Source organism: Podarcis raffonei, chromosome 9 (assembly GCF_027172205.1).
Source record: "Podarcis raffonei isolate rPodRaf1 chromosome 9, rPodRaf1.pri, whole genome shotgun sequence".
Lineage (NCBI taxonomy): Eukaryota > Metazoa > Chordata > Lepidosauria > Squamata > Lacertidae > Podarcis > Podarcis raffonei.
This window is the reverse complement of record NC_070610.1, coordinates 77,350,380-77,372,815: the sequence shown is the minus strand read 5'-3', so window position 1 is coordinate 77,372,815 and position 22,436 is coordinate 77,350,380. Positions and strand designations below refer to the sequence as shown.

Sequence of the window (22,436 nt, the reverse complement as noted above, 5' to 3'; positions counted from 1 at the left end):
TCTTGCCCCCCCAAACTCCTGCTTCTCCCCCCTTCAGCCTGACGCCCCCCACCCCAGCCCCTGGCCCCCTCCCCCCATCTCATTTTCTCCCCACCCCTCGAGCTCCCCCCTCCCAACTGTGAACGCCCCTCTTCTTAACACCCCCCCAAAAAAGAGATTTGGCCCCCTCCCTCCCTGTCCCCATTCCAGGTTCCCTCCTGCCTTCCTCTCTTTTGGGGTTGCTGCCCCCTCTTATTTCGGCCCCTGCCCTGAGACCACCCACCTGGAAGGAGGCCTGCTGGGGGGAGGGGGAGATCCTTCTGGGGGGGAGAGACACCCCCGCTGGACCAGGAAAGGAAGCCCTGGGGAGCAGAGCCTCTGGTCCCTGCTGGAGTTAGGGTGTGGTTTTTTTGGGTGGGGGGTCCTTAACTCGGAGCTGCCATGCCCATGCTGGAAGAGGTGGCCAACGTGGCGCTCCGCGTGCCCAGCATCGCCCTGCTGGACCTCCTGTACCGGTGGGATGTTCAGGCCTTTGCAGAGCTGCTGTTGCACCCGAGGAGGCCGGAGGGGACCTACCTGTGGCGACATCACCTGTGGAACGCCTATTACGCAGGTGAGTGGTGCAGGCCAGGCAGGCGGGAGACGGGGTGAAGTCGCCGCAATGGTCGTTGCACCGCTCCTGGTCTTGATGGTGCCTCGCTTGAGCATGTGCAGAGTGCCTGGCGCTGTGGGCAGGATTCAGGCTTCTGGTGTTGGCTTTGTTTTCTCAACAAAGCCCACCAACCCGAGCCAGAAAGATTACTTTGGCAGGAAGTTATTGAACCGATTACCAGTCGTTTTCTGTTATCTTATGTACCGTGAGATGACCTCCATGTGCCAGTATGAACCTACAAGCCTAAGAGGCATTGTGGTGAAGTGGTCAGTGTATTGGACCAGGACCTGGGAGACCTGGGTTCGAATCCCCACTCGACACTGGGGGACCTTGGTGCCTTTCAGCCTAGCCTGCCTCACAGGGTTGTTGTGGGAATTTATGTTGTTTTGCGCTCCTTGGAGTAAAAGAGTGGGTTATAATTGCAATTATTATTATTCATAATGACACAACTGAGTTATTGCAGATCAGGGGTTTTAGGGGGATAGAAGTCGCCTTGCCGATAGCAGTGCCAAACTATTGCAAATAATCCATTGATTATACCAGTAAATCCCAGGCTGCTTTCTGCCCCAAGCTGTCAACATGTTGTGTTTAAAATCCTGATTCTGCATCAAAGTAACTAAAATTTTCCCACTCATGGACACAATGTGAAATTATGCAACTTGGAATAAGTTATGTATACTGAGGACATTTTTGCATATGGGTGCTCCAGGATCTGTGTATATGTTCAAATGTTCATGCACACATACACTAAAAGTGGAATTATACATCCTGGAATAAATTATGTCCGCTGAAGAAATAGATGCCTGTAGCAGGTTATGAATTCTGGCTGCTCCAGAGGTCTGTCTGTCTCCTGGAATGTACCGTATTTTTTGCACCATAACACTCACTTTTTTCCTCCTAAAAAGTAAGGGGAAATGTCTGTGCGTGTTATAGAGGGAATGCCTACGGGTGGCATGCCTACGGATTTTCCTCCTCTAAAAACTACGTGCGGGTTATGGTCGGGTGCGTGTTATAGAGCGAAAAATACGGTATTTGATCAGAGATAATTCAGCTCACATTGCTAGCCGTTGTAAGTTTTTATTGTCAGAATTTTGGAAAGTCACAAATGTACCTTCGGCTTAAAAAAAAGAGAGTAATTAAACACTGGGGATGTGACAGTGATAAAAAATCATTACTTATATAGAAAGCAATAAGAAGATGATAATCTGTTACGTGTCTCAATAAATAGTATAGGTTTATGATACTACGGAATAATCTAGGGCTGGCCTGTGGATTTGAAAACATGTTTGCAGATGTGGAAAAAATGGTGTGTTGCAATTTTGACTGGATTAATGTTCTGCTGAGACTGACATTTTTCGCTATACAATCATTGCAAAGTTATGTGTACACAGTTCTTTCTGCCTCTTCTACCCAGTGGGACCTTTGCAGACAGTCTCAATCCCCTGGCCTTTCTAACTCCCCATCAGCCGGTATTTTAAGTTCCCTCTGCCTGTTGCCGCATGCTTTCTGCTGTCATAAGCAGTTAGAAATTAGCCAGGTGCTGGGTGCGTTTTGCAACTGGCAGGGACCCAATTGTGACCACTGGGATATCTCTGGGCAAAAGCAGCTGGCAAAAGCAGAATGTCACTTGGAGAAGGATCTGAAATATTTCCCTTGGAGCATGAATTTGTTTTATTTTTAAAATGTGTTGTAAACCGCTTTGGTATATAAATATAAAGCAGCAACAACAACAAGAACTAACTTTGGGGGGTGGGGTATGATGCAGAGAAATCCCATTGTCGTGACCGTAACCTAGGTTTAAGGTGCCATTTGGTGATTAGATTATATAGCTGAGTTTTCGACATTTTTTCTCAATCAGAAAAGAATTAAGATTCATTGGCATGCCGAGTTCTTTGCCTACTGCCATGGTCTATGTTGTTCAGTTGCAATCATGGCCGGGCAGAATATTCACAGGTTTGGAGAGGGGTTCAGGCAAGTGTTTGGCACAACAGCCTGACCCTTGAACAATTGACGGAAGGCAGCTAAGGGCTTTTCCGCAAAACTAAACAGGCAGACATAAGAGTGTTTAAAATGTTGGCTTCTCTCTCCGCTTCCTCACGGTTTTAGGTCACTTGGTGTGTGTGGTGGTTTTGCTGCTCCCAGTCCGGATGCTTGTGAAGTTGTATCTCTACATCCTGACAGCGTTGCTGCTGTATGTAAGCCACCAGACGGCCCGGTAAGGACTCGCGTTGCCTCCTTCTGCGAACTGGAAGCGGCCGATCATAGAGTTGACTTGCTAGAAAGGAAGGGCTTGAGGTTGCGGGGGGCAGCAGGTGGTGTGGAGCAGGCTCTGCTCTCAAAAAAAAGTTCCTGGCAATGGCATTCTCAAAAGGAACTAGGAGCACTGTAACAATTTTTTTTTTCCCTTCCAGTAGCACCTTAAAGACCAACTAAGTTAGTTCTTAGGAGAACACTTCAATCTCCCAGGACATTCTATACAAGATCTCAAAGTAGCTGTTTTACTACAAAGGAATTTCAGAAATAGACTGGAAAGAGAAGCTGCTGAATTGCAACTCATTACCAAACTTAAAACCATGGAGAGACCTGGTCTGAACAAAGACATTGGATTCTTATCTCATTATACATGACAAAGCCATTTTTCACCTTCTCACCCCTTGCTTTTTCCTGTAAGACCTATTGCAGTCGTTAAGAGTCGTCAACAGGCTCATCACAGCTATCTGCCAATCACCCATTCCCACCACCCTTCTGAGTAATACCCCTCCCCACCTTCTCACTATATAGAAGGATCTGGCAACTTCTGTTTCAGTGTATCTGAAGAAGTGTGCATGCACACGAAAGCTCATACCAAGAACTAACTTAGTTGGTCTTTAAGGTGCTACTGGAAGGGAAAAAAAAATTTGTTTTGACTATGGCAGACCAACACAGCTACCTATCTGTAATAGGAGCGCTGTAGTCTCCTGGTCCTTTGCCTCTAAACTGCAGGAGCTGAAGGACGGGTCCTTGCCATTTTTACATCTTTTGTGAGGTGCAGCTACATTTTGGGCCTGCTAGGAGCAGATGGGAGTTTCCAGTGGTGCTTTCCACCTGCCCAATGCCTATGTCAAATCTTGGAAGTACAGTGGTACTTCGGGTTACAGACTCTTCAGGTTACAGACTCCGCTAACCCAGAAATAGTACCTCGGGTTATGAACGTTGCTTCAGGATGAGAACAGAAATCGCGCGGCCGCGCGGTAGCAGTGGAAGGCCCCATTAACTAAAGTGTTACCTCAGGTTAAGAACAGTTTCAGGTTAAGAACGGACCTCCGGAACGAATTAAGTTCTTAACCCGAGGTACCACTGTATGTTTCTGAGCACAGTTCAAAGTGTTGGTGCTGACCTTTAAAGCCCTAAATGGCCTTGGCCCAGTAGACCTGAAGGAGCGTCTCCACCCCCATCATTCTTCCCGGACCCTGAAGTCCAGCTCCAAGGGTCTCCTGGCGGTTCCCTCCCTGTGAGAAGTGAGGTTACAGGGAACCAGGCAGAGGGCCTTCTCGGTAGTGGCACCCACCCTCCCATCAGATGTTAAGGAAATCAACAACTATCTCACTTCTAGGAGATATCTGAAGGCAGCTAGGGACATTTTTAATGTTTGGTATTTTATTATGTTTTTTATTTTATTTTGCTGGAAGCCTCCCAGAGTGGTTGGGTCAGGAAAAATCATGGTGGGCCTCTGGGAGTAATATCGTTGCAGGAGTGTGCGTATGCCTGGCTCCAAAAGGAAGGTTTTAAAATTCCGCATTGAGAGAAGTTCTGTCTAAATTACACAAAGAGAGCCCTCACTTGGTTCTGTTTTTGCATACTGGTGTACTTCTGTAGTTTACGGGGAAAGCAAAGAAAGAGGCAAGTCTCTGAAGCCCCCGCCCCGAGCAGTGGACACACTGCAGTCCTAAAGACTTGAAACTTGCTTTTAAGTAAAAATGGGAGACTCAAGAAGCTGAATCCTGTGCTAGGTTCCCGTTTCTGTAATCACGTAGTTCAGTTGCAGAATCGCAGGATGTTCTTAGCTCTTGGGCACTGGGAGCAGCAGAAAAATGCAGCCAGGGTACTAGCTGGAAAATGGAGCCTCATTACCAACTTGCCAAGGATTGGGTAATGCTTCTGACATTGGTGACAAAATGTGGCATAGTTGGTAATTTCTGGCCTGGACTATGACAGCCTTTGCCTCTGGCAGCTCAGATCCAGCTCAGATACCTAGCTCCACACTTGGCCGGCCATCTCTGCTGTTACTGGGAGTTGAAAAAAGCCCAGAGTTTGCAAAATTGAAGAAACAGCATGTGTGAATGGGGCCTTGGTTGCTAGAGAAAGAGAGAGCAGAACTATCATAGGAAGAGGTACCAATGTTTTTTTTTATTAAGCAACGGAGAGCTAGTTCCTCCTTGGGCTGGCATCCCGCTTGGCATTACAAACCGTCTTCCCGGCTCCCATTCCAGAGACTACATCCGCCACGAGATGGAGCGGGATTTCCATGGCGCTGTGTACAACGACCCCGTGGCCCTTAGCCACTTCGCCACGGCACTCACAGGTGAGGAACCGTAGCTGTCAATTTTCAGATTTGAAAAATAAGGGATCAGCAGTCTCGGAAATACGGGATGAGCAGCCTCACCTGTCCCGGGGACAGTCTACGGGATATCTAACAATCTGGGATAGCAGCGGGAAATGGCACTGCGATAAGGGAATTTCCCGCAAAAAAAGGGAAGGTTGCCAGCTTGTTCCTTCTCTTCCACTGCTCTTTGACCTGCTTATATGCAGAAATGGTGGGGACTTTTTTTTAACCCGAGGGCCACGTTTCTGACTGGGCAGCCTTCCAGGGGCCAGGTGGGCGGGGCCAGGGCAAAAGTGGGCGGAGCATTGGATGTGCATTTTATCATTGTGGTCTGGTTTCGACACGTACTTCCAAACCCTTCTCCGTCCTACATCCAGACAAGGACGTTATCAGAGTTACCAGCTCCTTTGCTGCTTGCCCTGCCTTCCTGCATTTGGGACACCCGCCTGACCCCCTCCTTTTCTCCTCCCGTCCTCCCCAGGTCAAGTCATCGTTGCCACCCTCTGCGCCCTCCTGCTGAAGACCAAGCGGGTGTGGCTCTTCGGGGCTCCACTCCTCCCTCTGGCCGCCCGCCTGTGCTGCCTCCCGCTTTGGGGCTTGCCCGCCGTGAACAGCGTCGCCACAGCTCTCACCGTGATGGAGGCTCTCTACGTTGTGGCCTCCTGCCTGGTGGTTCCTCTCCAATGGGCAACGGTCGCCTGCCGGGAGGTTGCTCAGGTGATGAAGGAGGTCCAAAGGGATCGCTCCTTCGAATCGTAGCAGTTTCTGATTGGCAGCTGCTCCCTGCCAACTTTTCCTTGTGCATACCCGTCCTCCATAGTTCAGTCGTAAGGAAGCTTAGAATTCATAAGAACCCCAGACCTTTGGGTCCAGCTAGCTCATAGAATTGCTGAATGAGAATCATCTGGTCCAGCTCCCTGCAGTGAAGGAACTGTCTTTGAAATACCGTATTTTTCGCTCTATAGGACGCACCGGGCCATAGGACGCACCTTGTTTTAGAGGGGGAGAACAAGAAAGAAAAAAAAATCTCCCCCTCTCTTCTCAGCGCCCCTTCAGCAAAGCGGCAGGAGAAACGGAGCCCCTTCCATTTCTCCTCCCGCTTGGCTAAAGGGGCGCTGCACAGCTTTCCCTCTCTGCTAAAGCCAGGAGAAAGAAACCTGAAGCCTGCGGAGTGCAGCGGGAACTCGCGCTGCGCTCCGCAGGCTTCAGGCGGCTATCCCTGAAGTCTGGAGAGCGAGAGGGGTTGGTGCACACCTACCGCTCTCCAGGCTTCAGCGAAAGCAACGCGAAGCCTCTGGAGTGCAGAGGGAGCGCTCCCTCTGCACTTCAGAGGCTTCGCGTTGCTATTGCTGAAGCCAAGGAGCCTGCATTCGCTCTATAGGACGCACAGACATTTCCCCTTAATTTTTGGCGGGGGAAAAGGTGCGTCCTATAGAGCGAAAAATACTGTAATACTCAATATTGATCCAGAGCAGAACTCTAACGTATAGTTAGAGTAAAAACTTAAACACGTTGCAGGATTCCCAAAAAATAGACCAGAGGCAACATTTCATCTACAGAGCTTTACTGCTACTGAAGGCAAATGAACATAATGGTCACAAATCCAATACATTCAGGATTGGCACTGCCCATAAGAAATCCAGTTGCAGCAGACTTAACTTAAGCTTACAATAACTTATAATAAGTCTAAACCTTACCACTATGTACAAAACACCACACCAGAAGGAAAGAGATAGAGAGAGTGAGCCCAGGCTAGCCTTACTTTTATAGTTAGCATGACCTTGACAGAAAGGAAAAAGAGAACCAGTTGAAGCCAGCTGTCCTCAGCTTCTCTGAAGGTATAACTCAAACGTCATGAACCTTTTGCTTGTTTCTTTCACGCACAGAAGCTTCCAGAAGCTTCCAGAGCCCTCTTGAACTCAGTAGAATAGGAAAGATTTCTACACATCAGATCAATATTTTCTGCACTAAGAAATGCAAACTGACAGGAACCTCAACTAAAGCATCCCTGATAGATGGCCACCTTAAAAACCTGCAAGGAAAGAGAGTCCACTGCTTCCCAAGGGAGATTGCTCCACCACCAAACAGCTCTTAGTGTCAGAAAGGAATTGCAAGCAAGCACCCAACTCTTCAGGACGCGGGTGACGCTGTGGGTTAAACCACAGAGCCTAGGACTTGCCAATCAGAAGGTCGGCGGTTCAAATCCCCACGACGGGGTAAGCTCCCGTTGCTCAGTCCCTGCTCCTGCCAACCTAGCAGTTCAAAAGCATGAAGTACAAGTAGATAAATAGGTACCACTCCAGCGGGAAGGTAAACGGCGTTTCTGTGTGCTGCTCTGGTTCGCCAGAAGCGGCTTAGTCATGCTGGCCACATGACCCGGAAGCTGTACGCTGGCTCCCTCGGCCAATAAAGCGAGATGAGCACCACAACCCCAGAGTCTGTCACGACTGGACCTAATGGTCAGGGGTCCCTTTACCCAACTCTTCCAGGGAGCTTTTGCTTGGAGTCCCAATCCAATGCTCCAGGATCCTGGAGAACTGCATGAGCATCTGGCTCGAATGTTATCAAAAATGTGTGTGAGGTCCTGATTCGGAATTCTTCATAGACAGGAAGGGCCCCCAGCAAAGAGTTCCTCTAAATCAGGGACGTCCAACTCCCAAGAGATGGCAGTGATCTACCCCTTTTTTAGGGGCTCAGGTCAAAGTTGTAGAGCTTTTTTTAGGGGGGATATCAAAGTGGTATACTTTTTGGGGGGTTCTGGTCAATGTTGTTGACCTTTTATGGGAGGGGCAGGTCTAAGATGTTGAGCTTTCTTTAGGGGGAAAAGGGAAAAGTTGCTCACCAAAACATTGATCAGGAAAAAAACAGCCTCACGGCGAAAACTCTGTCTTCCGATCTAGCGATCATGTGCGAATGGAGGACAGGGCCAGATCCTCTTTTTCCACCGCAAAGGGAAAAGAGCCCGCGATTGACCACAATCGACTCAAACATCCCCGGGGTCCCCCAGTTATTGCAGTCGACTGGTTGGACATCCCTGCTCTAAGTCTAATTCGCAGTTCTCTTTGGCCTCCCTTTTTTTGTCCCCAGGTACTGGAGGTGTATCGCCTGGTGGCGCTGGCGATGTCCCTTTGGCGGCAGCTGGCTGTCCCGCTCTTGTTCCTGGTCTTCTGGCTGGCGCTGTTCACGCTGCAGATCTGTGCCCTGGTTTCTTCTTCCTCTGGCAACCCTTTGCCCCAGCAAGGCTTGGTCTTCATCTTCCTCAGCAGGTAGAAAGGTGGTGCGTCGTGGAGGGGAAGCGAGCAGCAACTTCCCACAGAGTCATCGAATTGTAGCGTTGGAAGGGATACCCAAGGGTCATCTAGCCCAACCCCTTGCAGTGCAGGGATCACAGCCAAGGCAGCCCCGGCAGATGGTCCTCCAACTTCTTGGAAACCTCCAGAGGAGTGTCCACCACCTTCCAGGGGAGTCCATTCCACTGTCCAACAGTTCTTGTCATCAGAAAGTTCTTCCTAATTTTTATTGCGAATCTCCTTCCTTGTCATTCAAATCCACTGGTTTGGGTTCTGCAGCAGAAAACAAGCTTGTTCCATCCCCAATGGGAAAAGCCCTTCCGAGAGGGCCAGGGCCTTTTCAGCAATGGCCCCGACTTGGTGGAACGCTCTGTCACAAGAGACTAGGGCCCTGTGGGACTTGACATCTTTCCGTAGGGCCTGCAAGACAGAACTGTTCCGCCCGACCTTTGGTTTGGACTCAGTCTGACCCTTATGGTTTCCCTCCCCTTACGGTCTTGATCCTTGGGCTACTTTTAAAATGAGGCTGCATTTTAAATTTGTATTTTAACCCGTATTTTAAATTGTTTTTTCTTTCTTTCTTTTCTCCCCCCCCCCCCCATTATGTTTTTATTGTAATTTTACTGGCGTTAGCTGCCCTGAGCCCAGCTCTGGCCGGAGAGGGCGGGGTATAAATAAAAATTTATTATTATTATTATTATTATTATTATTATTATTATTAAGATGGCTTCCAACCTTTGACATGGCATGCTCCCTGGCGTGCTTGGCCCCTCAGCTATGCCCATTGCTGTGTTGGGCCAGGAGGAATGGAAAGGGCTCTTGGAACATGCCAACATTTTGCCCACGTTGGGCAAAGAGACCCCTGCATTGCAGGGGGTTGGACTCGATGACCCTCAGGGTTCCCTTAGAGCACTACAGTTCTATTATTCTGTGTCTTTCTTCTTCTTCACTGTGAGAACAGGATGCTGGACCAGATCACTATTGATTATTACCATTGTTTATTAAATTTATATTCACCCTAAGATCGCAGAGCCATTGGCGCAGTCCAGATAGCCCCCTAGAATCCTAATAACCTCCTGCAGTGCAGAATTTGCTGCCTTGTGGCAGAGCGACAGCCCCTAGCTTGAAACCAAGTGTGATGCTTAAAGGATAAATCTTTCGCAGTGGCCTCCTGAGTCTCAGCGGCTGGAGAAGGGCTTTTCCCTCCATCTCCCTGTTTGGCCACTCTAGGAAACAGGATACCAGGCTCGACGTCCTCTGCTTGGTCTGATCCTGGAGGCTTCTTAACGATTTCCCTCTCCGCAGTGTGGCCGAATGTTGCAGCACCCCATACTCCCTCATTGGGCTCACCTTCACTGTCTCCTACCTGGCCCTGGGCCTCCTCAAACTCTGCAAGTTCTACCTGGCAGGTTACAGCGCTTTCCAGGATGGCAACGTGATGCACAGGTGAGAGAGCTTGAAAGAGCAGCTGCCTAGATCATGGGTAGGCAAACTAAGGCCCGGGGGCCGGATCCGGCCCAATTGCCTTCTAAATCTGGCGCTCAGACAGTCCGGGAATCAGCATGTTTTTACATGGGTAGAATGTGTCCTTTTATTTAAAAGGCATCTCTGGGTTATTTGTGGGGCATAGGAATTTATTCATTTCCCCCCTGAAAATATAGTCCGACCCCCCACAAGGTCTGAGGGACAGTGGACCGGCCCCCTGCTGAAAAAGTTTGCTGACCCCTGGCCTAGATTATCTAATACACACTTTGTTTTATTTGTCAAGTTTTCACACCGCCCTTCATCCGAAGATCTCGGGGACGTTCAGAGCATAAAAATAGAAACACAGGATACACAATAAAAGCAGGAATAAAACAAACCCATCGCACGCACACACACAGAGGGACTGACTTAAAAGGGTATTGGATGTTAATCAGCCCAGGGCCTGGGAAAAGAGGAATGTTTAGTTTTTTTCTGTAATTTTTATTAAATTTTCTGTTTTACATTTTATTCATTTATTCAACCTTAAGTATCAATGGGGACACGGGTAGCGCTGTGGTTTAAACTGCTGTGCTGCTTGGACTTGCCGATCGGAAGGTCGGTGGTTTGAGGCCCCCGTTGCTCGGTCCCAGCTCCTGCCTACCTAGCAGTTTGAAAGCACACAGTACAAGTAGATAAGTAGTTACCACTCTGGCGGGATGGTAAACTGTGTTTCTGTGCACTGCTCTAGTTTCGCCAGAAGCGGTTTAGTCCTGCTGGCCACATGACCCGGAAAAACTGTCTGCGGACAAACGCCGCCTCCCTCGGCCAGTAAAGCGAGATGAGTGCCGCAACCCCAGAGTCGTCTGCAACTGGACCTAACAGTCAAGGGTCCTTTATCTTTACCTTTAAGTATCAATGACTTTCCTTCTCTTTCCATGGTTCAATTTGCATGTCATAAATCCCTCCATATTTTACATAAACTAAACCATTCAGTATTCCATAACTACATCCATCAAAACTAATTTGCACTGTTGAACGTATCTTAATGCTGCCCATGTTTTCAAGTGTACACAAATTTCTCCCATATAAACAATCAACATTTTCCAATCTTATTTAAACATATGTTCTTCTTGTTCTCTTATTCTGTATGTTAAGTCTGCAAGCTGTGCGTATTCCCTCATCTTAAGCTGCCATTCTTCTTCAGTTGGGACCTCGTTTTCCATTTGGGAGCTAATGAAACACGGGTCGCAGTTGTGGTATACATAAATAACCTTTTTTGACACCTGGGAATTTCTGTCTGGATCATCCCTGAGAAAAGAGGAATGTTTTTGCCAGGTGCCTAAAAAATATGTAATGGACCTCCCTGGGGAGAGTGTTCCACAACCAGGGACCCACCAAAAGTCTAAAAATCCCCAAATTTATCTTGAACACGAGAGCATTTTAAAAAAGCAACACCACCTGCTAAGTCTAAAGAGGTGCACTGGCCAGTGGCAATTTCCTCTCCCCATCCTATTTTTATTTTTTTTTTTGGGAACCACCCCACAGGGAAAAAAATCCAACTAACATTTGTCAAAAAACCTGAAGCATTTTTGTTAGGGATTGTAGGAAAAGACCTGCCAAGGAAACGGGAAAATATCTTTATGTATGCGACAACGGCGGCAAGAGTCTTAATAGCACAAGGATGGAAGAATGAGGAAATCCCGGCAAGAGAAATTGATGGACTATGCAGAAGTGGCAAAACTGACACAAAAACTACATGACATGGATAGCTGTGATTTTAAAGATGAATGGGAACCTTTTACAGAGTATTTAAAGAAACGACAAAATGAACTGGACTCCTTGGCAGGTTTTGAATAAACATTCACAAACTTCTTATTGATAACATCTAGATAGATAAATTAAGGATCTGTATAGATTTGTATGCCTGTTGTCTTTGTCCATGGAATTTTCTTGGCAGGGATACTGGAGTGGCTTGCCGGTTCCTGCTCCAGGTGGATCAAATTTGGTTAAAACTCTCCACTATGACCTGTCCATCTTGGGTGGCCCTGCACGGCATAGCTCATAGCTTCTCCGAGTTATTCAAGCCCCTTCGCCATGGCAAGGCAGATCACCTTGCCAACAAAGGTCCGTATAGTTAAAGCTCTGGTTTTCCCAGTAGTGATGTATGGAAGTGAGAGCTGGACCATAAAGAAGGCTGATCGCCGAAGCATGGATGCTTTTGAATTCTGGTGCTGGAGGAGACTCTTGAGAGTCCCATGGACTGCAAGAAGATCAAACCTCTCCATTCTGAAGGAAATCAGCCCTGAGTGCTCACTGGAAGGACAGATCTCGAAGCTGAGGCTCCAATACTTTGGCCACTTCATGAGAAGAGAAGACTCCCTGGAAAAGACCCTGATGTTGGGAAAGATGGAGGGCACAAGGAGAAGGGGACGACAGAGGACGAGATGGTGGGACAGTGTTCTTGAAGCTACCAGCATGAGTTTGACCAAACTGTGGGAGGCAGTGGAAGACAGGAGTGCCTGGCGTGCTCTGGTCCTGGGGGTCACGAAGAGTCGGACACAACTAAACAACTAAACAACAACAACACAGCTTTGTAACATGCATAAAATAGCATATGTTGATAAACCAGAGAGGAGCTGAGGGAAGTCTGGGGGGGAGGGGAGGGTGGGCTATTCCTTGGGGAGGAGGGAGGGAAAAATAGGGGGCGGGAATTTAAGGATGATATGTTTTTTGATAAAATAATATGCTGAAATTACTAATAAAAAATATTCCAAAAAAACCCCCAACCAATCCAATATACAGCTGCATACTTTCCCCTTGTTTCAGGGGTGTGACGGAGGGTGTAACCTTACTGCTGCTTGCCCTCCAAACCGGTCTACTTGGGTTGCAGCTCCTGGAAAGAACATTTCTTCTCAGCATCATCCTCTTCATCGTGGTGACGTCCACCCTGCAGTCCATGATCGAAATAGCCGACCCCATTGTCTTGGGCCTGGGGGCTACGCGGAACAGGTGAGAGTGCTTTCTCCTTTGTGCGGACACACGGGAACAGGGGATGCGATCCGTGTCCTCGTGGTTATAAATCTGCGTAGCCTGGAGGGGGTGGGGTGGTCGTTCCCCACATGCAAGCCCAGCCTCGTTGTCGAGGGGCGCTCAGAAAGGAGCCGCCAACATTTTGGGGTTGATGTGGAAGCTTGAGGAAGTGCCGTTGGCACCAGTCACAAAATGGCGGCCACGCCAGAGGCAGGCATGGCCTAACATAAAGTGGCTGCCACAACTTAGAGAGCGAGAATAGGATGTGGCAATTGCTGGCTGGGCCTGACAGCAGCTCTAGTCTGAAAGATCTGGGGGGCACCAGTTTGGGGAAGGCAGATCTGGAAGAATGTACAGCCTGGCCCATATTCTCAATGGGGCTGGATATCCCCCTTTCTTTCTCAAATAGCAGTTCCCACACATCATGTGTATAAGGGGGGAACGCCTGAATATATATGTATTTTTAATCGTCATATAGCAGTATGCGTCATTTTAAGGGTGAAGCTTGGTTTTTGCAAATTTCTTCAGTGAGTGGGCTTAAAAATACACTTTTGGCTGTGCAGATTTAGCATGATAAGTCTACGTCTGATGAAAAAGCACAAACTGCTTTGAGAAAACCAAAGGATTTTAATTTTGCCTTCTGAAAATGTCGGGTAACGCTAAATAACAACAACAATAACAAAAATAATAATGCATGTCCTTGGCATCATTTTTAAATCGTTTCTGTGCAACTTTACACACCTTTTCTGTTCCCAGCGAAACTGAACTATATAAATTTAGCCGAAATACCTTTCAAATTCCCAAGTCATGTTACGACTTTTTAGCACCCCTCATTTTGGGGGATTTGAAAGTTGAAAACTTCAGCAAGCGCTATTCACACAGTCTTCATAGGAAGCTGACTTATGTAGAGTCACTCCATTGGCTCATCTAGTTCAGTACTGCCTGCCCAGACTGGCAGAAGCTCTCCAGGGTTTCAGGAATGAGTCTTCCTACAGCACTGCCTCGGAAATGCTTCCGCGGTGGAACCTGGGACCTTCTGCATGCAAAACTGATGCTCTGGTGCTGAGCTATGGCCCTGCCCTAACGTAAAATGCTGTTTCCTCATTACAGTTGTACCTTGGATCTCAAACGCCTTGGCTCCCGAACAAATCGGCTTCCGAAACCCAGAAGTGAGTGTTCCGGTTTTCAAACGTACTTTTGGAAGCCGAACATCCGACGGGGCTCCCCATTGGCTGCAGGAGCTTCCTGCAGCCAATCAGAAGCCATGCTTTGGTTTCCGAGCATTTTAGAAGTCGAACGGACTTCCAGAACGGATTCCGTTCGACTTCCAAGGTACGACTGTGTTCTGGATCTGGGAGATTTAAGTAGGAAGCTGCTTTCTGCTGAGCCAGGCCCCTGGTCCATAGCTGTCAACTTTTCCCTTTTCTTGCAAGGAATCCTACTTGGAATAAGGGAATTTCCCTTAAAAAAAGGGAAACGTTGACAGCTGTGCCCTGGTCCATCCAAGCTCCATATCCGAGGTGGTGGCTGAAAGGGATGGACTTTGCCGCAGCCTTCCTGGGCCTCTCAAACTGTCCCTCCACCTCTTAGAATCACAGAACCATAGAGGTGGAAGGGACCTCTAGAGTCATCTAGTCCAACCCCGTACAACGCAGAAATCTGTTGCCCCGCATGGGACTCAAACCCACAACCCTAACAGCCTTGTGCTCCACCCACTGAGCTGTCCGGCTGTGTTGTTGTTTCAGGAGTTTCTGGAAGCACTTCCGGGGAATCAGCATGTGCCTCTTCCTCCTGGTCTTCCCGGGCTTCATGGCGTACAAGATCGCTCACTTCTTCCACATGGACTTCTGGCTCCTGATCCTCGTCTCCAGCTGCATGCTGACCTCCCTGCAGGTACACTTGCCCCTTTTTTGCCCGTAGCTGGAGCTGGTTTATTTCTGGGACACCTTTCCCACGAGGGCATCTGTGCTCACGGCGGTTTCCCTTTAAAAAATACTGTGTCCAAATACCGTGTAGAACAGTAATGGCGGCTGGCATCTGTCTGTCTGGGGAGACCGCAAAGGAGTGCGCCTTTTGGGGGTGAAGTCAAAGCGTTGGAGAATTATAGCGCCTGCTCTGGCTGCAGAGACTGATGCAGGAGAGACATGTTCCGTTGCAACTAGGGCAGATAGAGGCGTCCAGTTTCGCTGCTGCAGATGCACCATTATTATTATTATTATTATTATTATTATTATTATTATTATTAATTTATACCCCACCCATCTGGCTGGGTCTCCTCAGCCACTCTGGGCGGCTTCCGACAGAACACCAAAACACAATAACCTATTAAACATTAAAAGCTTCCCTAAACAGGGCTGCCTTCAGATGTCTTCTAAAAGTCAGATAATTGTTTATTTCCTTGACATCTGACAGGAGGGCATTCCACAGGGTGGGTGCCACCACCGAGAAGGCCCTTTGCCTGGTTCCCTGTAACTTGGCTTCTCGCAGTGAGGGGACAACCTGAAGGCCCTTGGAGCTGGACCTCAGTGTCCAGGCTGAATGATGGGGGTGGAGACGCTCCTTCAGGTATACAGGACCGAGACCGTTTAGGGCTTTAAAGGTCAGCACCAACACTTTGAATTGTGCTCGGAAACATACTGGGAGCCAGTGTAGTTCTTCTTCTCTCTGTGCTGCTTTCAGCAGTTATTCCTCCTCTGGTCATTACTGTGGATTAAGTTTTCATGGGGTGATGGATAGTTGACGAAGAGCATAAAAATAAAATAATCATGATAACAGTCCCCCCACACACATAACAGGCCATACATAGGTGCCAATTCTAGTGGGGGCATCCAGGGCCCCCCACAAATTTTGGGGGTGGGTGCTCAGACCCCACAATGGGGGGATCCGACAGGACTTCCGGTTTCTATCAGAAGTCGTGTCGAAACCCCTATGCGAGTTCCCAGACAACGTCCGAGGCCCTGTGAAGCCTCGGAAGCGCCACCATGCCGCCAGCATCATGTTATGCCACGGGTGCCATTGGGCACCCATAACCCGGGGCTCCTGAGGCCATAGATTAATTAATGGCCAAAGAGGAATGTTTTTGCCTGGCTTCTAAAGACACATAGTGGTGGTGCCAGGAGAGCATCATTATCCCTCTGTATAGAGGCAGAAATACCTTTGATTTCCAGGTGCTGGGAAGAATCGGGGGGGGGGTTCTCCGTTGTGCCCTGACGATGAGCTTGCTAGTGCACCCCAAGTGGTATAAGAATAAAAGAAAATTATTACAAATTAGTTTGGAGATGGTATTTAGCACCAGTCAGATTAAATCAAATAAACAAGGAATATTCGGTGTTACGTTGGAGGGGATGCCAGGAAACGGGAGATTATGTTCACATGTGGAGGGAGTGTAAATATGTACAATTTTGGGGGCCAAGGGTGTTTAAGGAGATAACAGAAATCACTGGGTTAAAGCTGACCGAAAGCCCAGAGGTAGACCTATTCTCAATTTACATCTGCTGCTGAAATGGAATACACAAGATGAAATGATAAAATCAAGTATGATTAAATGGGCTCAGGACATTGGTCATAACATTATGTTCGCTGATTGGGAAAAGTTGTGGACCACCGGGTTGAAGTTTACGGCGTGTAACGCCTTAAGAGAAAATATAATGAAAATGATTTATAGGTGGTACATAACCCCAGTCAAGCTTGCAAAGATCTACCACTTGCCTGATAATAAATGTTGGAAATGTAAAGAAAAGGAAGGTACATTTTTTCACCTCTGGTGGACGTGCCCGAAGATTAAGGCATTCTGGGAAATGATCTATAATGAACTGAAAAAGGTATTTAAATATACTTTCCCCAAGAAACCAGAGGCCTTTCTCTTGGGTATTGTCGGCCAGGGGGTGTTAAAGACAGATACAATTTTTTTTATGTATGCTACAACAGCAGCTAGAATACTTATTGCAAAGTACTGGAAGACACAGGATCTACCCACACTGGAAGAATGGCAGATGAAGGTGATGGACTACATGGGTTTGGCAGAAATGACGAGCAGAATCCGAGACCAGGGAAGAGAAGCGGCGGAAGAGGAATGGAAGAAGTTTAAGGATTACTTAAAGAAATACTATAAAATTAATGACAGTTAGAATGATGTTGGGCTTAAAATAAATGGTTACTATTAGTAATGGTTAAGACAGAGAGAATAAGGATGATTAACATAAATTTATAATAAAATAAGGGAAGATTCGCTGAATAATTGTAAGAACTTGGAATACAGAAACGGGAAGCAAGAGGAAGTCGAGGAAGTAAGGTTTAAGAAATTAGGACATGAAATGGTACTTGTTTTTTGTTTTGTTAATGTTTGTTGTTTGTTTTTGTATGTTTTGTTTGTGTTAATATAAAAATTGTTTAATAAAAAATATTATAAAAAAAAAAAATATTCTCAATTTACAATGGGGTGGAAGGTTTGCAGTCTATGAAGGACTTGCTTGCAAATTTATTGACAGCTGCACGAATTATTGTAGCTAGGAAGTGGAAGGGGCAAGCAGAATATAAAATTGAAGAATGGTATAAAGATATAGCTATTAATGATAAATTATCATGTGCCATTAAGGTAAGATGAGGAATAAGTAGGAGAAATGATTTTGAGGAGATATGGAGGGTATTTGTAGAATTTATACTGTTAAAATGGAAAGGGATCAAACCATCGCAAGAGGTGTTGAAATTTTGGGAGGCTGGATAGTTACAATGGAATGGTCTTGGTGGCGGGGTGCACATTTGTATTTGTATTTATTTATGATTATTACTTTGTCAAAATAAGATAAGATAATAAAATAAGACAGATCAAAGACATTGCAGCTAGTAGCCATCGGTTTCTGGCCAATGGGCTCTGGGCTTGATCCAATCTAGACCTCTGGGGCCTTCAGCTTTGGCTGAAGAAACCAACAGTTCTCCTCCCCCTCCTCCTCCTCCTTTCAGGTGATGGGGACCCTATTCATCTACACCCTGTTCATGATCGAGCTCTTCCAGGACACCCCGATGGAGAAGATGGACGAGATTGTCTACTACATCAACGCCATCAGCCGCGTCCTGGAGTTCTTGGTGGCCGTCTGCGTGGTGGCCTACGGAACCTGGGAGTCCATCTTTGGCGAGTGGAGCTGGCTGGGGGCCTCCGTCATCATCATCCACTGCTACTTCAACGTCTGGCTGAGGGCCCACTCCGGGTGGAAGAGCTTCCTGCTCCGCCGAGAGGCGGCCAAGAAAATCAGCTTGCTGCCAAGGGCCACCAGCAGGCAACTCTTGGACCACAATGACGTCTGCGCCATTTGCTTCCAGGTGAATGTCAGTGAGCCGCAACCCCCCACAGTTCCCTCCTCTGGGCCGTCTGTCCCCACCTGCCCTTGTTCATTTTTAGTTTGGGGGACTGGCTTGGGTTAGGGCCTTCCTCAATCTGAAGTCAATACTGGACCAGGTTGGGGAGCCTTGTGTTAGGCTATACCCACTAACTTGTGGGTAGCCAACATGGTTTCCTCCATAGCAGGGTGATCCAACGTGGCCCTTGAGGCCTTTTTTGGTGGTCCTCAACAACATTTGATGCCCACCAGCCCTCGTGCTGCCTTCCCAAAGCTGGGTAAAGGAGACACTGAGCTGTGGGAAAGAGGGACAAGGCTCTGGCAGAGTCCTCCCTCCTCCTTCTCAAAGCCTATATTAGGCTTCAGGGAATCCAGTCCCTCCCATGGTGGCAGCCAAGAAGCAGATAAACAAGAAGAGTTCTTACCAAGTATTTTATTCAATACTCACATAGAGGGAACGTAGAAATGGCGTCTCTTTCGGGTAATGGCGTTGCTCTGAGTAAAGTCCCACCCCCTCCGTCTCTCCTATTATAGCGGTACCTCTGGTTGCGAACGGGATCCGTTCCGGAGGCCCGTTCGCAACATGAAAAGAATGCAACCCGTGTCTACGCATGCGTGGGTTGCGATTTGCTGCTTCTGCGCATGACGTCATTTTGCGCATCTGAGCATGCGCGAGCGGCGAAACCCGGAAGTAGCCCTTTCCGGTACTTCCGGGTCGCCGTGGGACGTATCCTGAAAGAACGTAACAAGAAGCGGACATAACATGAGGTATGACTGTATATGTCATCCCTTCGTCAGCTGATCTGAGCTTCTGCGCTTTCTGTTCTACTACCTTCAGTGCACGCCGGGTCCCTGGGGGAGGGGGTCAGGAATGCTTTCAAGAGACACTGAGTCTGTCAGCTGTCTCTGCCCGAGTGCTGCTCCCCCTTCTTTCTGCAGTCTCTGAACTATGACCTTCTGCAAACCACTGTCGTAAATCTATACTGTCCTCCTCTTCCTGGGAACGTCCCCCCCCCCCATTCCTCCTTAGTCCATTCCCTGACAGCCTAGTTTTTCCAGCTTTGGAAGGGGGTGGAAGGACTCTAGGCTGAGGATTACCTGCTCCACTTTGGCGGCAGCTCTCAGGCAAGTTTTCCCATATACCACCTGCTCTATTTTAACCGGTGATGCCAGGGAAGTTCTGCATGCACAGCAGGTGCTCTACCTCAGGGCTGCGCTGCCCGTTGCCCCTCCAGGCTCTTCCCTGCTAACCACCTCATTCTGCCCCCTTTCAGGAGATGACCCTGGCCGTCGTCGTGCCGTGCGGCCACTTCTTCCACGACGGCTGCCTGCGCAAGTGGTTTTTCGTGCAGGACACATGCCCCCTCTGCCACCAGCAGGTCAGGCTCGAGGATCGCGCACGACAAGCGGAGCCCGTGGCGGGGAGGGAGGAGGCTTCCAGGAGCACAGAGCCCACTGTTGTCGACCGCACAGTGCGCCCCGGTGGGGACAGGACTGCGGAGGCCGGCGAAGCTGGTGGGACAGAACAACAAATCACGCTTTCTGGACACCCCGCTGGGGAAGGCCAGCAGACGTTCGACAGCTCGGGAGAGAGCGTTCCCGGATATGACGCACCCCAGAGGGACCTGGGCCTGCCCACCTCCGCAGGAAATGGCAGCCAAGCGCTGGATCTCCCCATTCCCGAAGTGCCGCCAGGGGACTGGTGCCACAGCTCAGGAGAGCCCATGGCCCCAGAGCGGGATGTTCCTGGGTGCGTCTCTCTGGGAAGAGAGCCTGACTTAGCCAGCAAACCAGGAAACGGCTGTCCTCGGCTCTTAGCTGCTCCGGGAATCCCAGCTGAGGGTCGCCTGGAGGGGGAGCCCCCAAGCCCAGTGGCGGCCTCCCCTGTTGCATCAGCAGAGGACACACTGGAGATCTCAGCCAGGAAGCTCCTACAGCAGGGTGACGCCAGAGGGGAGAGCCTAAGCCCATTGATTCATTTCGACGGCAAAGCTGAGCTCGGCCCTGGTCTTTCCACCGCCTTCTCCCCTCCCTAGCTCTTTGCTCTCCCGTGCCGTTTCCCTTTTCCATAGCCTGGGAACCCGATGCGCCGAACAGCTTCTCCTACACCCAGGGAAGCAGGCCGCCCCAGCCGAGTTAGAGCAAGCACAGTCTGTGCTGCATCTAGCAAAGAGCGCTTTATCTGGAGCCGGGGAAACTCAAGTCCCGCCTCTTCTCTGAGGAGTGCTGAAGGACTTCCACTCTGCAGGCTAGACCTTCTATACCAGCAAGGCGGTGCCATACGTCTTATTCTTCTAACCAGAGGCGCGAGGGCATTGCCCCAAACACCGGCCGCTGCTGTAGTTTAAAAGTTTCAGCGCTGGCCGCAACACAGAGACACGACCCGGCAGAATGGCAGATTCGGAGATGAATGCTCTTATCCAAGATGGCGGCAGCCTCGTTCCAAAATGGCTGCAGGGTCTCCGTGTCTGCCTCCTTACCTATGCATCCACCCGCTGCTTGCCTATAATCTCTGGCAAGCGTGTGAAACGGGGAAGGTTTGGACTTCTGCCCAAGCGACGGGTCCTTGCAGGTTTTCCCCCGGGTCGGCCTAGAACGTTTGATGGGCCAGGGAGCCCCTTCCGGGGATCTGGGCCACCAGCAAACCTTTGTGGCTTTGGTGTCCTGCCCCATCATTGACCGTTTTATTTTTATTTTTTGCGTAGAGGTGATTACATCGCGGGGCAGGTGAATCAAACAGCTGTGGACAGTGGGAGACCTTTGCTTGCAAGTTAAATAAACAAATCAAATGGATGGCATGAGCTGGTTGTGTGCAGTTCTGCAAAAGAAGGGGGGACAGCAAGAAACACCCCCTTCACCGCCACAGAGTAATTGCTAATAATAATATTATTTGCACTACCACCACCCCATCCGACAGGATTTCCGGTCTAGGGGAAATGGCTCAGAGTGAAGCAGCTGAAGGACAGGGGCAGAGATGTGCTTGCAGTCTCTGATATACCTGCATCATACCTGCCCAATCTTAGAAGCAAAATGATGCTTCCTTAATAATATAATAATAATTTTATTATTTATATGCCACCCATCTAGCTGAGTTGCCGCAGCCACTCTGGGCAGCTTCCAGCAGATATAAGAACACAATAAAACATCAAACATTAAAAAAATTCCCTATACAGGGCTGTCTCCTGAAAGTCAGATAGTTGTTTATTTCCTTGGCATCTGAAGGGAGGGTGTTCCACAGGGCGGGCGCCACCACCAAGAAGGCCCTCTGCCTGGTTCCCTGTAGCTTCACTTCTCGCAGTAGGGGAACTGCCAGAAGGCCCTTGGAGCTGGACCTCAGTGCCCGGGCTGAACAATGGGCGTGGAGACGCTCCTTCAGGTCTACTGGACCGAGGCTGTTTAGGGCTTTAAAGGTCAGCACCAACACTTTGAATTGTGCTCGGAAATGTCCTGGGAGCCAGTGTAGATCCTTTAAGACCGGTGTTAAATGGTCCTGGCAGCCACTCCCAGTCACCAGTCTAGCTGCTGCATCCTGGATTAGTTGTAGTTTCCGGGTCACCTTCAAAGGTAGCCCCACGTAGAGCGCATTGCAGTAAACCAAGCGAGAGATAAGCAGAGCATGCACCACTCTGGTGAGACAGTCCGCAGGCAGGGAGGGTCTCATCCTGCGTACCACATGGAGCTGGGAGACATCTGCCCTGGACACAGAATTAACCTGCACCTCCATGGACAGCTGTGAGCTGCTAGTAGAAAATGAAATTTGGGAAGGGGGCAGAACGACCCCTCCACAAACAAATAGGTAGAAACAAGATCGTTTCTGTGCTGTTTCTTTCACCCCCTAAAAAAATCCCTCTATTATTTTGATGCATTTGTATCACAAGGTTTTATTTAAGGAAGACACAGAGCCGCGAGGGAATACAATTAAATGTCAAGCCCCAAAGCATGCTTAATTTTTCAAAGCTCTAGGGGTTTAATAGCACAGTTGTAAGTTCTAGATGCTGGGAAGGGGGTTGTCAAAGGTGATTTCTGGAGCCTCAGCAAGTTCTGTTTAGATGAGGGATGGAGAGCTTCATCTAATATTGTTGGACTACAACTACCATCACCCATGA

The 22,436-nt window shown here is 48.7% G+C and overlaps 1 protein-coding gene across 1 annotated transcript; it reads left to right on the top strand.

Moving 5' to 3' along the window:
* Positions 1-382: 382 nt before the first annotated feature.
* Positions 383-21,123, top strand: LOC128420542 (RING finger protein 145-like). Its single transcript, XM_053402135.1, has 10 exons — positions 383-592; positions 2,738-2,846; positions 5,101-5,192; positions 5,695-5,930; positions 8,301-8,479; positions 9,809-9,949; positions 12,794-12,976; positions 14,743-14,890; positions 17,957-18,313; positions 19,605-21,123. The coding sequence occupies exons 1-10, from the start codon at positions 421-423 to the stop codon at positions 20,364-20,366; spliced, it is 2,379 nt and encodes a 792-aa protein (XP_053258110.1). The 5' UTR covers positions 383-420; the 3' UTR covers positions 20,367-21,123.
* Positions 21,124-22,436: the final 1,313 nt, after the last annotated feature.

Bases quoted from the DNA above. Each gene is read 5' to 3' on its own strand.
- LOC128420542 (XM_053402135.1), top strand. From the start codon at position 421: ATGCCCATGCTGGAAGAGGTGGCCAACGTGGCGCTCCGCGTGCCCAGC. The intron at 8,480-9,808 runs GTAGAAAGGTGG...CCCTCTCCGCAG, and splicing joins GTCTTCATCTTCCTCAGCAG to TGTGGCCGAATGTTGCAGCA. The intron at 18,314-19,604 runs GTGAATGTCAGT...GCCCCCTTTCAG, and splicing joins TCTGCGCCATTTGCTTCCAG to GAGATGACCCTGGCCGTCGT.